General features: G+C 30.6%; 1 protein-coding gene across 2 annotated transcripts in view; it reads right to left on the bottom strand.

Annotated features, from left to right (window-relative positions):
• Positions 1 to 9,258: 9,258 nt before the first annotated feature.
• LOC108745831 (transcription initiation factor TFIID subunit 4-like) overlaps positions 9,259 to 13,686 on the bottom strand; it is a 7,820-nt gene continuing 3,392 nt past the window's right edge. The window contains exons 3-10 of one of the 2 annotated variants that reach the window (XM_018482217.1): positions 12,854 to 12,970; positions 12,369 to 12,701; positions 11,837 to 12,013; positions 11,315 to 11,580; positions 10,998 to 11,164; positions 10,787 to 10,917; positions 10,413 to 10,595; positions 9,259 to 10,292 (exon numbers count right to left, since the gene is read on the bottom strand). In XM_018482217.1, the coding sequence (XP_018337719.1) occupies positions 10,023 to 10,292; positions 10,413 to 10,595; positions 10,787 to 10,917; positions 10,998 to 11,164; positions 11,315 to 11,580; positions 11,837 to 12,013; positions 12,369 to 12,701; positions 12,854 to 12,970 (1,644 nt within the window). In that variant the 3' untranslated portion in view covers positions 9,259 to 10,022. The remainder of the gene's footprint in view (positions 10,293 to 10,412; positions 10,596 to 10,786; positions 10,918 to 10,997; positions 11,165 to 11,314; positions 11,581 to 11,836; positions 12,014 to 12,368; positions 12,702 to 12,853; positions 12,971 to 13,686) is intronic. The other variant, XM_018482218.1, reaches the window with a different exon arrangement.

Raw genomic sequence — 13,686 nt, forward strand, 5'->3', positions numbered from 1 at the left:
ATAAATTTATAAAAAGTTTCTAATCATAACAAGCCGTTTTTAAAAAATCGTTTAAGTATTATACGTTGGCATTTATCTGCAGTTGCGACCTTTCGCGCTTAGATGTGACTTAAACGGATCGTTGTTGATCGTGTGAGAAGATATCAAATAAATTATTGCAAATATTTTTAAGTATAATTAAATATATAGATAGTTAAGTATATATAGATTATTTGATTCGATATATGTTGTGATAACAACGATCTCATTGAGTCATATCTAAAAAATATAGGCAAGTCAACAGCGTATAGCAAGCCTAAATAATGGCAACGATGTACCATGTGATCCACAAGAAAGCCTAAGCCACAATATTAACCGTATACACATAATTCCATGTCCGTTTTCATTCATTGTAAAAATGCACGTGTCACAGAAACTAGAGATGTAGCCATTACGCAGCTTGAAAAAGTGAATCAACAATATGTCGTACTATCTTCTGCACGCTTTTAACGCTATTAGGAATGGTATGCGCAATTGTAAACATCGTTGTCCATTCCTCGTGTTACGATTTGCGTTTGAGAATATCAGATGCGCCGATTTTTAACATTGTTATTATTTAATAAAGTGTATCTATATGTATTTAAACGCCGTACTAATTATTGTAAATATTGCGAATAAACGTGTATATACATACACATACAGAACTAAATACACTCATACATATATAAATGTAGCATAAACATGAATATACATATTCTTAAAACCATGTGTAAGAAAGAATCAAAAAACAACGAAATCGATATACGTTGATTACACTAAAAGTAGGTTAAATTAAAATCTTCATAGAGATAATCAAGTTATATCTCATCATGAAGATGAAAGGAAAACAGCAGGAAAAAATATTACCTAAATCTTTTTGAGATAAACACTGACGAAATTATACTGCTCTGTGCTCTGTTAATTATTAAGAATTAAAGAGTGAACTCTCTCTATAATTGCTAAGAAATCTTATAAGTATCATAACTGATTTAATAAAATATTTATTTTACGTTTCAGGAAGATGTAGCAATCTTATTGTTTCATACACATGTTCTCTCCAAGGTAAAACTCTAGTGAAATATGCCATTCTTATTTTTTACAGCAGTCACTGATCATACTTTATAAATAGTTTAATTATCAGTGCCTATTTTCCGAGAGACTGAACAATACAGGACAATCGATATTTTTTTTTCTCTAGAATACAGACAATAAATTTTCTATTCGAGAACCGCGTATACTACAAGTACAGAGACTGCAAAATTATTGTCATTCGCAATCAATTCTCGATTGCTATGGATGTTGCATCACGCCCGAAGCAAAAGAATTTTACTCACACAATAAAATTAACAGTTGAACAAAATAGTTAGCATAACATGGAGATCAGAAAAATTTGTCACAAGACAACGGGATGTCTTGTAACAATGAGATTTCTTAATTCTCGATTATATGTAATTATCTCCATTTACTCTCTAAAATCTTTGAAGTGAAATCTAATTCTAAAAAGTGACAAAGAGCGACAGTTGAGTCAGTGTTGAAAAAGAATGGCTCAATTATCAATTTTTAAAAGTAAGATTTTACTCTTTAGATTTCATTCCGAAGATTTTAGAGAGTAGATCGTGTAAGAAATTTTTAATGATCTAATAGAAAAGATAAAATTTTGAAATGCTAACATAGAAACGCAAAATATTTGCTTAATATAGAATCTTTGAATTAAATTATTTATATTGTTTTTATTTTGATATACCAATTTAAATTGTTTCTATTTTGATGTGTCAATACTATCGTTCTGCACATATATTGCTACGTAATTGCAGATTAATAATGCCATACAATTGAAATGAAAACAATTCAAACAGTCAAATTCTAAAAAAATATTGTTTATATCGAATGTTCATTTAATTCAGTCATATTCAATGTTTTTAATACATTCTCTATCTTTTTCTTTTTACAATCAACTAATAAGTTAATAATAAAAAAATTGATAATAATGACATGCTCCTCTTTCTAGGAGCTTCCTTTCTTTATTTAGTCAAATAAAAATAAAAACAATTATATTTGTCTCTCAATATCAAAAACTAATTATTGCAATAAATCTGCATAAAAATTTACTGTTTCAAGTAAGCAATAAAATATAAGTTTAATTTATATTCCTAAGAAATTTTACTAAGAGCTACTTTAGATGTTTTATAAGTATTATTTTGTAAGTAAATTTTACAATTTGTAATTTATATGTATAATTTTATACGTATCGTGATTAGAAACATACAAGGACTCAAAGTATATAAAATATATATGTATATTAAGATATTAAATATCTGGCTAAACGATCACCAGAAAAAGACTTAATTCTTTGCAGTTGTTTTGTGATATTCATGTCTTATACATACATCTTATATATATATATTTGATATATTAACTTCTTTGATATACAACTCCATTTCAAGAATAAAATAAAATAAAGTAATAACTTAACTCACCAGCATAAGACGCGCAGCAGTGGAATTGTAGTTATAAATTAACCTGTAATATACAAATATATACAAATTAAAGCAGTATCTCAATAATATCTTAAAAAATAATTATCACGCACACTAATATCTTTATCATCTTTCACGAATGGATATTTAATTTTTAAAAAATATTACTGTATGGAAAATAATTGAGATCACTAGTAATTATTAATTACAATACATTGTGTTTAATCAAGTTATCTATAATATATAACTGGGTTTATGCTTCGGATCTTAACCCTAAAATCCTAAAATTCAGCCAATTATGCTGCCAGTCCTAACTAAAATTCCATTGGCTGAATTTTAAGATCTTAGGGTTAAAACCGAAGCATAAACCAAGTAATGGCTGGTATTTATAGTCAGTTTTTATTTCAAGACCGTCTAAAACCGTCTAATATCTTAAAACATTAATGCAACCCTCTAATTAGTTCATGACACCTCAAGCCCGAACTTAAGATGGTCTTGAATGTAAGATCTGACTATTAATATCGACCAATAATCCGTGAAAGATTCATTAGACAAATAATACTACGGTCGCACGGAGTTCATTTGACAGAACTGTCGCCCATTCACACTACCAATGCGATATACTGCATTCGATAACAAATTCTTTCGTTATCAATAGCAAGGCATTATGAAAAGGCGCGCCCAAAAATCTTTAAAATGATAATCTCTACCACTGAATAATAAACATTCAAATTCTAAAAAATATTAGTTGAGCGTTTGTTCAATTCAATCTTGTTCAGTTCTCTTACACATTATCTCTCTCCCTTTTTCTGTCTTCAGTTTCCTTTCTCCTTGCCCCCCCCCCTTTCCCTCCCCTCTCCCCCTCCCCTTTCTCTCTCTCTACAGTCACATTTAATTAATTTTAAAAAAAAAATTTTAAACAATGAGACGTCTCCTTTTATAGAAGCATCTCTTTATTTATTCGGAATATTTCTAAATAAACAAATAAATAATAATTACACTAACCATACAATTGTTCCACTGATGCTTCTCTGGTGGTCTCTTCTCTCACAGCATCTCCGTCGCTGTTCCTTCAACGCCTTGCTGAATTCCTTCATAGCACTTGCACGAAATTCTCGAGGATAACGATATTAACAATATTCACTCACAAAAACACGATAGGCACAATCACGCGCGTGCTGATTGGCAAAATATAGATGTTTGTTCGCGTTGTATGCTCCAGCATGCTCCAATATATATGTACTCCTGCTATAGCTCTTACTCACTTCAACGAGCGCGTTAGAGTGAGTAAATGCTATGGTAGGAGCATTTTAGAGCATGTTAGAGCTCAATGTAGAGGAACATGCTCCAATATGCTCCTATCATAGCTTCTACTCACTCCAATGCACTCATTAGAATGAGTAGGAACTGTGGCAGAAGTATGTTGGAGCTTGTTGGAGCTTGTTGGAGCATGAGACGCGAACAGACCTTACGACACTCGTACTCCGCACAGCACTTCCGACAGTTCCCGACGACAATCTCACACGCAACATACACTTTACGAGGCCGCGATGGAAGACTATTGCTTAACAAAATACGATCGCGTAGAGATACGATCCACTCGATATCGATTACCGATTATCGATCCGCGATGTCGCACGAACGTAGACGGATTTACTAATATAGCGGAGGCGGGATCGTAGATCTGGCGGCTAACTTCACGCGTCAAGGATGATATTATCACGAATATTACGATACTCACTTGTTGTTCCTTGCAATACTTTACACACTTTTCATCACGATACATCGCTTATATTTTATAACGATTTTATCATATACACATTCTGATGACTAAATAACACGAGTAGCATAAATAAATGTATGAATTAAAAGCACGACTAAATGTCCACGAGATACGGTATCTGAAAATATCCCGTCCCCATCGATCAACGCATTCGCGTAACGATTCTCGATCAAACAATTTCGCAAAATATGCGTTTTAACGAATCCTCGATAGATCTTGGATCTTTCTATCACTTTTTACATTGCGCGATTATTCCTATTTACGATTTTTATGATATTTATTATATTTACGACTATACTTACTATGTCACGACGCGTCGCGATGCCACGGCTTACGTTGTCCGTTAACGACGACGGAAAATTTACGAAATTGTCACCAACTTTACCCCAATACGGCACGCACGCTACAACGCGAGTCAAATTAATAGTTAAAAAGGATGCAACTAATTATCTGAAAGTATTATATGTAATCCAAGCACAAAATATTTCGAAAATATAAATAAAATAGGAATTATGTATTATTAATAAATATATTATCAATATTATCAAGGAATATAGTAGCTTCTTGTTAATTAAACTACTCGATTTGATTTGATTCGTGTGATTTGATTTCTTCCGCGTGTTCGGCGAACAGATTACACTTAAATTACATCTGGCGCAAAATTCAAAAGGCGATTAGTGAATCTAATTCAAGTATTGGTAAAAAAAGATAGTAATAAATGAAGTATAAAAAATTAAATCGACTTTTTTTTTATATTTGGAGAATAACTTGTTTTCCAAAAATCATATCCACTTCTGTCAATAAGATTAACTTTAACTCGTTAATTTATTGTTGTATTTCTTTCTTATTCTTAGAATTAGAAACAAATAAAAATAAGCTAAACTGAGATTAAAGTTAATCTACATTGATAGAAATAAACATAAGAAAATCTTGGCAAAAATAAACAGAATCTGTCATCAAGTAAGATATATCAACTGGCTTGTAATTTCAAACGTGTGGCGTGAACGTATTAGCTTTAATAAGTTATCGTTATTATTTTTATATAGACAGGCATATTATTAAACATACGTCCGCCATAATGGCTATCAACGGCACAGGATTATGATGCCACAAGCAGTATCGAATTTTCTCATCAAATCTCTGAATAGAGCTGTCTTCTCGTCAAGCTCTGTTCAAAGATCACTCTGGTAATGCATGCTTACGTCTGGCAGCGATGAGGGATCACAAATTCTACATGAAATTCCTGGTGAAATTGCATTTGGTTACAGTATCTAGACGATCAGCCGGAACCCCCCCCCCCCCGTTCAAGAATGTGCAGCGACAATCCTACAGTTCCTGGATCTCGCCCAAACCAAGATCAAGAATTGAATAATTTCACAAAAGACTGATCATTTTGAGAAAAGAGTGGAAAAAGACGTGATAAAGCATAATCATAAAAAAATTATTGTTCTACTGCCTTACTCAAAAAGAAAGAATAAGAGAAAACAATAAGGAGATCGAATACCTTTCATAAATTAAAAAATCTTTATTTATTTAAAAGAATTTACCGCACGTAATGTTAAGCGTACTAAAGCGTAATATTATCAGTATTGTAATATATAACTATCGTTATTATTTTATACTGTAGAAAATCTAAAATAGAAATAGAAAATTCACTAAAAAAAAATTTAGAAAATATATATAACTTGATCAGTTTGACGCAGACTAAGCAAGAATGGAGCGTGTACGTGAGAGGCAAAGTAAGAGACTCATTGGGACCGCGTTGATCACATAACAGCGGGAATAAGGGATAAAGCGCACAAACGTCGTGCCCTCGGGCCCCATCTCCATGGTTACTATGAACTCAATATCCGAGTCGCTCGAGGGTTTCACTAGCCTGGGGCTGTCATCCCTCGAATCCATCCGGTGAAACGTTCTTCTCTCTCTATCTTTCTCTTGCTCGCTCTTTCACTCTTCTCTCTTCCTCTGCTTCTCTGCGTCTCGTCTGTCTCACTCTCTCTCTCTCTCCCTTCTCGAACTGATTATATTCCATTTCTGGATCGCCCTGGCCACCTTAATACCGGAGTTTTCCAATATACACAACACAAAGCCACAGGCTACGCAAAAAAACAGGCTTTTTAGATAGATATGAAATTCGAAGACATCCTCAACTTCCATCGTCATTGATCCACTTAAAAAAGTCTGCAGCCAATACTTTGCAAAACATCTTGCACTTTATTCTATCACGTACTATTTTTATCTTCATCTCGTTCTCATTAGAAGCGCAAAACTAATTCAACTTCAGTTACACATAAAGAAAAGTTTTCAAGAGCTTTCAAGAATTTAAATTAATAGATATAACAAATTAATACAATAAACGTAGATCTAATTTACATAAGTTGAAAAGAAAATTGTTTTGAGTGTGAACATCAAGAAAAAGTGTATATAAATACAAGAAATTTTTACCATCTCTTCTAAAACTTATTCTCTAATCTTTTCATTTATAATTATTATTTTTAATCATCTTTTTATTTAAAATTTTTTTTGTTTTTTATTAATGATCAATGATATATATATATTGTATGTAATAAAATTACATCGGATTCTTTTTTACACTTTATATTAAACAAATAACTATGATTATCGTCTCGCATACATTTGTTCTCTCCTATTTAGTTTAGATCAAAATATCATAGAAAGAGAGAAATGTTTTGTGAAGTGATGGTACTATCTACTCTGAGAGAGTTAATAAAAATTTTGAAGATTATTACGTAATATATTAATTATATTATAACATTGGAGATAAATCGTTCATTATTTAAACTTGGAAACGCGCGTAAAGTTCCAAAATAGATATGTTTAAAAAGAAATAATATAAACTACAGATACATACTCGCGCCAGGTATGTTCCAATATCATAAATATCAAAGTTCGCATTTGTGCATAAACAGTCATTGTTGAAAAAAAACTTCAAAAATATTAAAAAGATCATACTTAAAAAAAATTAAAGATTGTTTGACGCAAATTAGATATCATGAACTTGATTAAAATCCTACAGTGTTATGTTTATCATTATACGTTTGCTCTTTCCAAAAAATATTCAACATAAATATTTCTATAATATAAAAAATATAAAAAGGAAAATTCTATTTTTAATAATCACTTTAATACATTATAGAACTAAAGATAATATCACACTAAAAAATAAAGAAATGTGATTTGCATTTCGACGAGATTTGTTTTCTTATATTTTATTATCTCACGCTTACTGCTTACCCAGTACAATTTATAAAAATATCATAATGTACCAAAATTGTAATGTACTGTTATCTTTTCATAATCTTCTTCTCTATTTATAGATATATTAATTAATATTCCACCTACTGGCAGTAAGAGAACGTTATGATTTATGCACGTTTTACGTTTTACTTCGAATTTGTAAAAAATGTTATAATAATTGCAAAGAGGACAATACAGCTAAGTGAGGATTTCTATACGCGATGTGCTCAGCAAAAATTGGTACATAATGATTTCAAACGCTTCTCAAATAAAGTATGCAGTTATTAAAAACGACTTATTTACACAAGGTATACACATTGCCATTTCTGTCACGACAGATTGTTTGAATATTAATTAGATAGATCAGGTGGGTATTATTTTTAGTTTAAATTTTAGCATATGTAAATGCTGCTCAATCGCAATAGTTCTCTCAAAAATGATCAAATCAATTGTAATGACAGAAAAAAAAGTAATTGAAGTACTTATATAAATACGTACGTAAATTATGTCGCCTCTGATTATCCCTCCCATATTAACGCTTCAGATGTATGAAATTCTACATAACGATATTTTTCCAATTACATAAATTTTGTGCTATAATACATTACAATTCATATGTCCAAACTTATCTTCCTTACACATCATATTTGTTCAGTCTTTTCTACGTGAAATCATTGACCAATTAAACCAATTGTTGCGTGTAACAATAATTAACAATTGTGACTATTACACGCGTTCATTCTCCATTCTGTTTATTGATACCTGAAAGCTAAGAAACGTTATCATACGTCGGAATATATTATAATAAAAATGTTATTTTATTGTGCTCTTCTATTCAAACTGGAAGCACAGAAATTGCTAAATATTAAATGTTGATATAAATTATTCTCTGTCGACTTTGAGCATAGAATACACAAACATATTCCATATAACAATATATATCTTATACCAAATAATTTAATCAACACTTATGTATGGATTAGTAATAAAGGCGACATTATGCTATTTCATAATAGGCATTTCAAAGATTGGCAGTACTCGAAAGTACGTGAGATTTCTTTTTACTGTAATATAAATCTTGATATAAACTGTTATATCAAAAATTTATAATTAAAGCAACATGAAGTAAAATATTTTAATAAAGGTATTATCAGAGTATGTGAAAGATTAACATGAGAGCTGTAAAACAATTGTGATACAAGGGAAAAATATCTACTAAAAATGTGCTTGTATTGCACAAATAGTTCCACATTATGTTGCAAACAATATGATGTAAAGCTACAAAGATTAATCATATGTTTTATGTGTATAAAACATTAATTATGACTAATATATATAACTTTCTTGATCGTCGAAAAAAATACAGACATATAAATAATATAATATAAACCGACATCACGAAAGAACCAAAAAATAGATATTTTATAAGCATTGTTCTCTATGATCTCAGGCACCACGTACATTTGTGGCTACTTTTTTACATGTAAATCAGGTACTCGCTTTGAATTTGTTTTAATTTATTATGCAAAGTATTTCTGCAAAAGTTCATTATTAGCAGAATCCGCACCAAAATTCCGAGAAGGAAATATAAATAATTAAATTAACATCAATCAAAAAAATATTGGTTATTCTTAGTTTTGTAAATATTTCTTTAATAAAAAACGTAACAGCTAATTTTTTTTATAAACACTGAAAATGTTGATTGCAATATACAACATAATATACTGATAACAATTCCAACTTCCGGTGGAGAGTAGCTATATTCTGTTGTACCAACATTGAAATTATCACTATTTAGTAATTATGTGTAAGATATTGTACAAATTATTCCATACTTTTTGGACAGTGTGCTCGTGGTATTATTATTACATTATAGTTTGCAAAAATACGATTTACTATTATAACAAAACCTGCTTATTTTACACTAACGCTACAGTGTCCAAAAGTATAGGTCAAGTATTACAATGCAGCGAACCTACACATAGTGACAAGACATTCATTCATTTAATGTACATTCACACATTCATTGTGTAACAATATTTCTATGGTCATACATACATGATTTTCTCTCTTTTTTTCTTTCTCTCTCTCATACACACCACGAAAGGACTACGTAGAGACTAATCACGAGACATGTGCTCATACACATTACTCTTTTCATCGATGCGATTTTGTGTTGAAAAATAAAGAGCGATCTATTATGTTACATTTAAAAAACGTATGCTACAGTTAAAAAATGTTCAGTCATTTACAATAGGGAAGCTTAGTATCGACATGATGGAAACAATTTTACCTTGAATATACGCAGAATCCCAAGCCAATTCCCAATAATTTTCATTGCAGTAATATGCAATTTGCAATAACTTACTATACATTGCAACGTAAAATAACGTCGCACGATCCATCGAGGCCAGCTCATACAAGACCATACAGATAGAGCGCCAGATTTTGGGCGGGTCACTAAAGTTCCTGCCCTTCACAGTGCATCACTTCAAGTAAGATTTATACAGTGTTGTGCTTCTACATGTTTCTTTCTCTTGTTCGAGAAGAAATATCAAATCCCTGAAGTTTACTCTCTTCAAACGTGGTCTCATGGGCATTTGCCTATTTAATCCGCTCACTGATGCATTTGCGCTAGGAGTGCTGTTGGTCGATCCTGCCGTATCGAGTTTAGGCTTCTTACGAGGGCCAATTGCTTGCAAAGCTGTTATATTCGCATCCCTTGTCCTTAATTGTTCCATCTCTACGCGTTGCATCTGAAATATTTTAAATAAATTATAAAAAGGTAAACTTCACAGAAACTATATAATTAGATAAAATTGAAATTTACGTAACAAAATTTATAATAGATTGCAGAATAAGTATTTATATATTACCTCTTTGGCCTTAGCTTTTAATTCTGCTTGCTTGGGATCTTCTGTTTTTGCACGACTCTTTGCAGCACGTAAAAGTAATTCCCGTTCTTGTTCTTCGTGTTTTCTACGTTCAATTCTATCTAAATCTTCCAAAAATTTTAATTGTCCTCTTACATCTTGTGTTACTTCATATCTAGGATCGACCTGTAATCAGATAGAATATTATAAAAAAACGAAAAAAAGAACCCGTTAAAATATCCATTAATTTATATTTAAAAAATTTTAATTAGTAGATTGATATCTACGAATTATATCTGTATAAATAGAAACACAAACTTAAAATAAATAACGTTTCTTTCCCTTTCTATAAATTTTAAGATCTCTATGAATTTTACCTTTATAAGATCTATCCTATGTTCTGTGATGACTGCTAACTTTTCTACTAAATTCTTTAACCTTTCTTGAACAGCGTGCGAAATTAATGCTGCTACTTCTTGATTGGGTTCTTCCAACCCATGACTGGATGCTATAAAATAATATATCGTTGTTAGAATTAACTTATATATTACTCTATCGGTTTTTATATGCTAAAAAGAATAAAATTACCAATTTGTTTAATTCTTTGTTGTAATGGCGTCATGTGCAAAAATACTTCATCTTTACAAGATCGTATCTGAGTACCAACAAATTCTGTAGAACCGAGTATTCTTTGAGATTCCTCCGCAAGATTAACACCACCCATAGCTGCTACATCATTTATGTCATCATCCGCCCTATATAATATAATAAATCACTACATGTTGTAAGTTTATAATAATTATGGTATGCATTAACTTCAGATGTTTCTCGTATCTTCGTTTCTCATTTGTTAATTTGCTCACAATAATCAACTATTTACAGCGTCCTTAGGCAATAAAACTTACGTATATCCTGCTGATGAAAACGTCTTTTTCTCTTTCTCCTTCGCAGCCGGTTTTTGAACAAGAGAAGGCACTACGGCTTTATTAACAGTAGTGGTGGTATTGAGTGTTTTTCCTTGCGTAGTAGTGATTGGTTTTACAACGGTGGTTGTAATTATAGGTGGTTTTTGCACGACAGGGGCAGTGGGGCGAATTCCAGTTGTTGCTACTGTCGATTTCACTGTATATGCTGCGGTAGGGCTCCGAACCACCGTCGTTACTGGTCGAACCTAAAATAATGTAATTCTTATTGTACAATGTAATTCAATTGCACTCGTAAAAAATTACAAAAAAGAAACGCATAATTTCTAATATGTTATTAAAACAATTCCTCATATTTATTCCTATACTATTATACTAAGTGTCCTATTTAATTAAGAAAAGATTAATAAATACATCTTACTCTTAGAATTGTTTTATAAATTAATTATTGTTTATCTGTATAAATATATATTAACGATTCTAAACGATAAATCGAAACCTTACCAGCCTTTGTGGAATAGTTTGAACAGGTCGTGGAACTGTTGTTGTAACTACTGTTGCTGTTGTTACTGCTGTTGGAAGCGGTGTCATTACTCTCACTTGTGTTGTTGCTGTTGCAGTTGCTGTTACAGGAACGGTTGCTGCCGTTGCCACTGCTACTGTAGGTCTGTATTGTGGTTGCTACAATATACAATAACATATAATTACAAGTTAGAAAATGATGTGATAATCCTGTGATAAACAATATATTATTTGTATACAATTAATTTTTATTATACTATTAATATAATATTAATATTATACTATTAATATTATAATACTTATGTTATGTTGTATATTATTGTTATATACAAAAAATATACAGTTCGCAGTGTATCTACAAAACGCTAAATCAATTAGACTTGCAGTCGGTAATTTATCTCTTATGGTAAAAAGCTGGTCCAACCTGCTTTATATTCAAAAAATACAATACAGAGTGAATTAATATTCACTCTGTATTGTATTTTTCGTATATCATATACAAAAATTATTTTACCGTAATAGTTGGAACAACAGCCGACGCTATAGAAAAAACAACATTGGCTGGAGGCGGCTTTATTCCCTCTATGACCAATTCCTTCGTGACGAGTGATTGCCGTAAAAGAGGCAAACTTTTCTTCAAAAATCCAATGAGACATGGTTGTGGTGAAGCATTTAATAATTTTTCAAGTCTGTCGCAAAATTCTTCTGGCTCGACCTTAGTATCAATCAGTTCTTGTATCAAAGTTCGAACATTGCGTTCCACTGCTTTAGGCTCTCGACTAGATAATTCTAATAAGTTTGCTAAGAATTTACGGCACTTTTCTTTGGTATTATCAGTAGTTTGACGCTAAAAGAAAAGAGAGACATAATTATTTACAAATAGTATATAAAATTAAATCATTTTAGTGTATAAAATTTAATTTTATATGAAACTTTTCAAATAAAATAGACATCGTTACTAATTTGTAAAGATTTCAGCTTAATAGAAATGAAATATACCGGTGTAGAAGTTTGAGCTGTTTGAACAGTGGTAGCCGTTGGTGTAGAAGTAGTTGTGGGTGCAGTAGTCACTGTTCCTGGGGTTGTAGTAGATGTAGTAATAGTAGGAGCAACAGTCTGTAGCAATGTAATATTTTTACAATACATTAATGTCGTTGAATGTTAAAATTATATATAAACCATAAAATGTTATATAAAAATTTATGTTCATGTTACATTCATGTTAAATGAATAATTAATAAAACTTACATGCAAAAATAATAAATGTAAATAAAAGAATAAACTTAATTTTAAAATATAATTATATTTAAAATAAATTTTGCAATATAAAGCAAAGTGAATCATTGAGAATTTGTGACACATATTTACACATATAATACTTTTCCTACTTAATATTAACAATATAATTAATGTAATTAATGCAATTTTGAAATAACACTGAAATAAAATGGACTGATTTTATGTATTACATTTAAAATCACAAATATAAACAAATAAAAAAGAGATATTTGTTAAAATTTCAAAAATTTAAGGTAAAAATATATAAAATTACTATCTTCATAATTTACTGCATGCAACTAGAACTTTTAAAAATTCTATATTACTACATTCGTGATAAATTGCATCTATTTTTCCGACATGCATGCCAAAGTTTAGAATAGTCCTATCAAAGTTTTACTCACTGGCTATTGCAGATAATCATAATCATAAGTTTTAATACATTATTTTTAATACATTTTATATAAATCAATAACTTGTATTAATAAGTAATTTGACTTCAAGACTATAACCGCAATATTCATACTTATAATTAATTACTACATATATATATA

The sequence above is a fragment of the Trachymyrmex septentrionalis genome, unplaced genomic scaffold (genome assembly GCF_001594115.1).
Source record: "Trachymyrmex septentrionalis isolate Tsep2-gDNA-1 unplaced genomic scaffold, Tsep1.0 scaffold15, whole genome shotgun sequence".
NCBI classification, from domain to species: Eukaryota; Metazoa; Arthropoda; class Insecta; order Hymenoptera; family Formicidae; genus Trachymyrmex; species Trachymyrmex septentrionalis.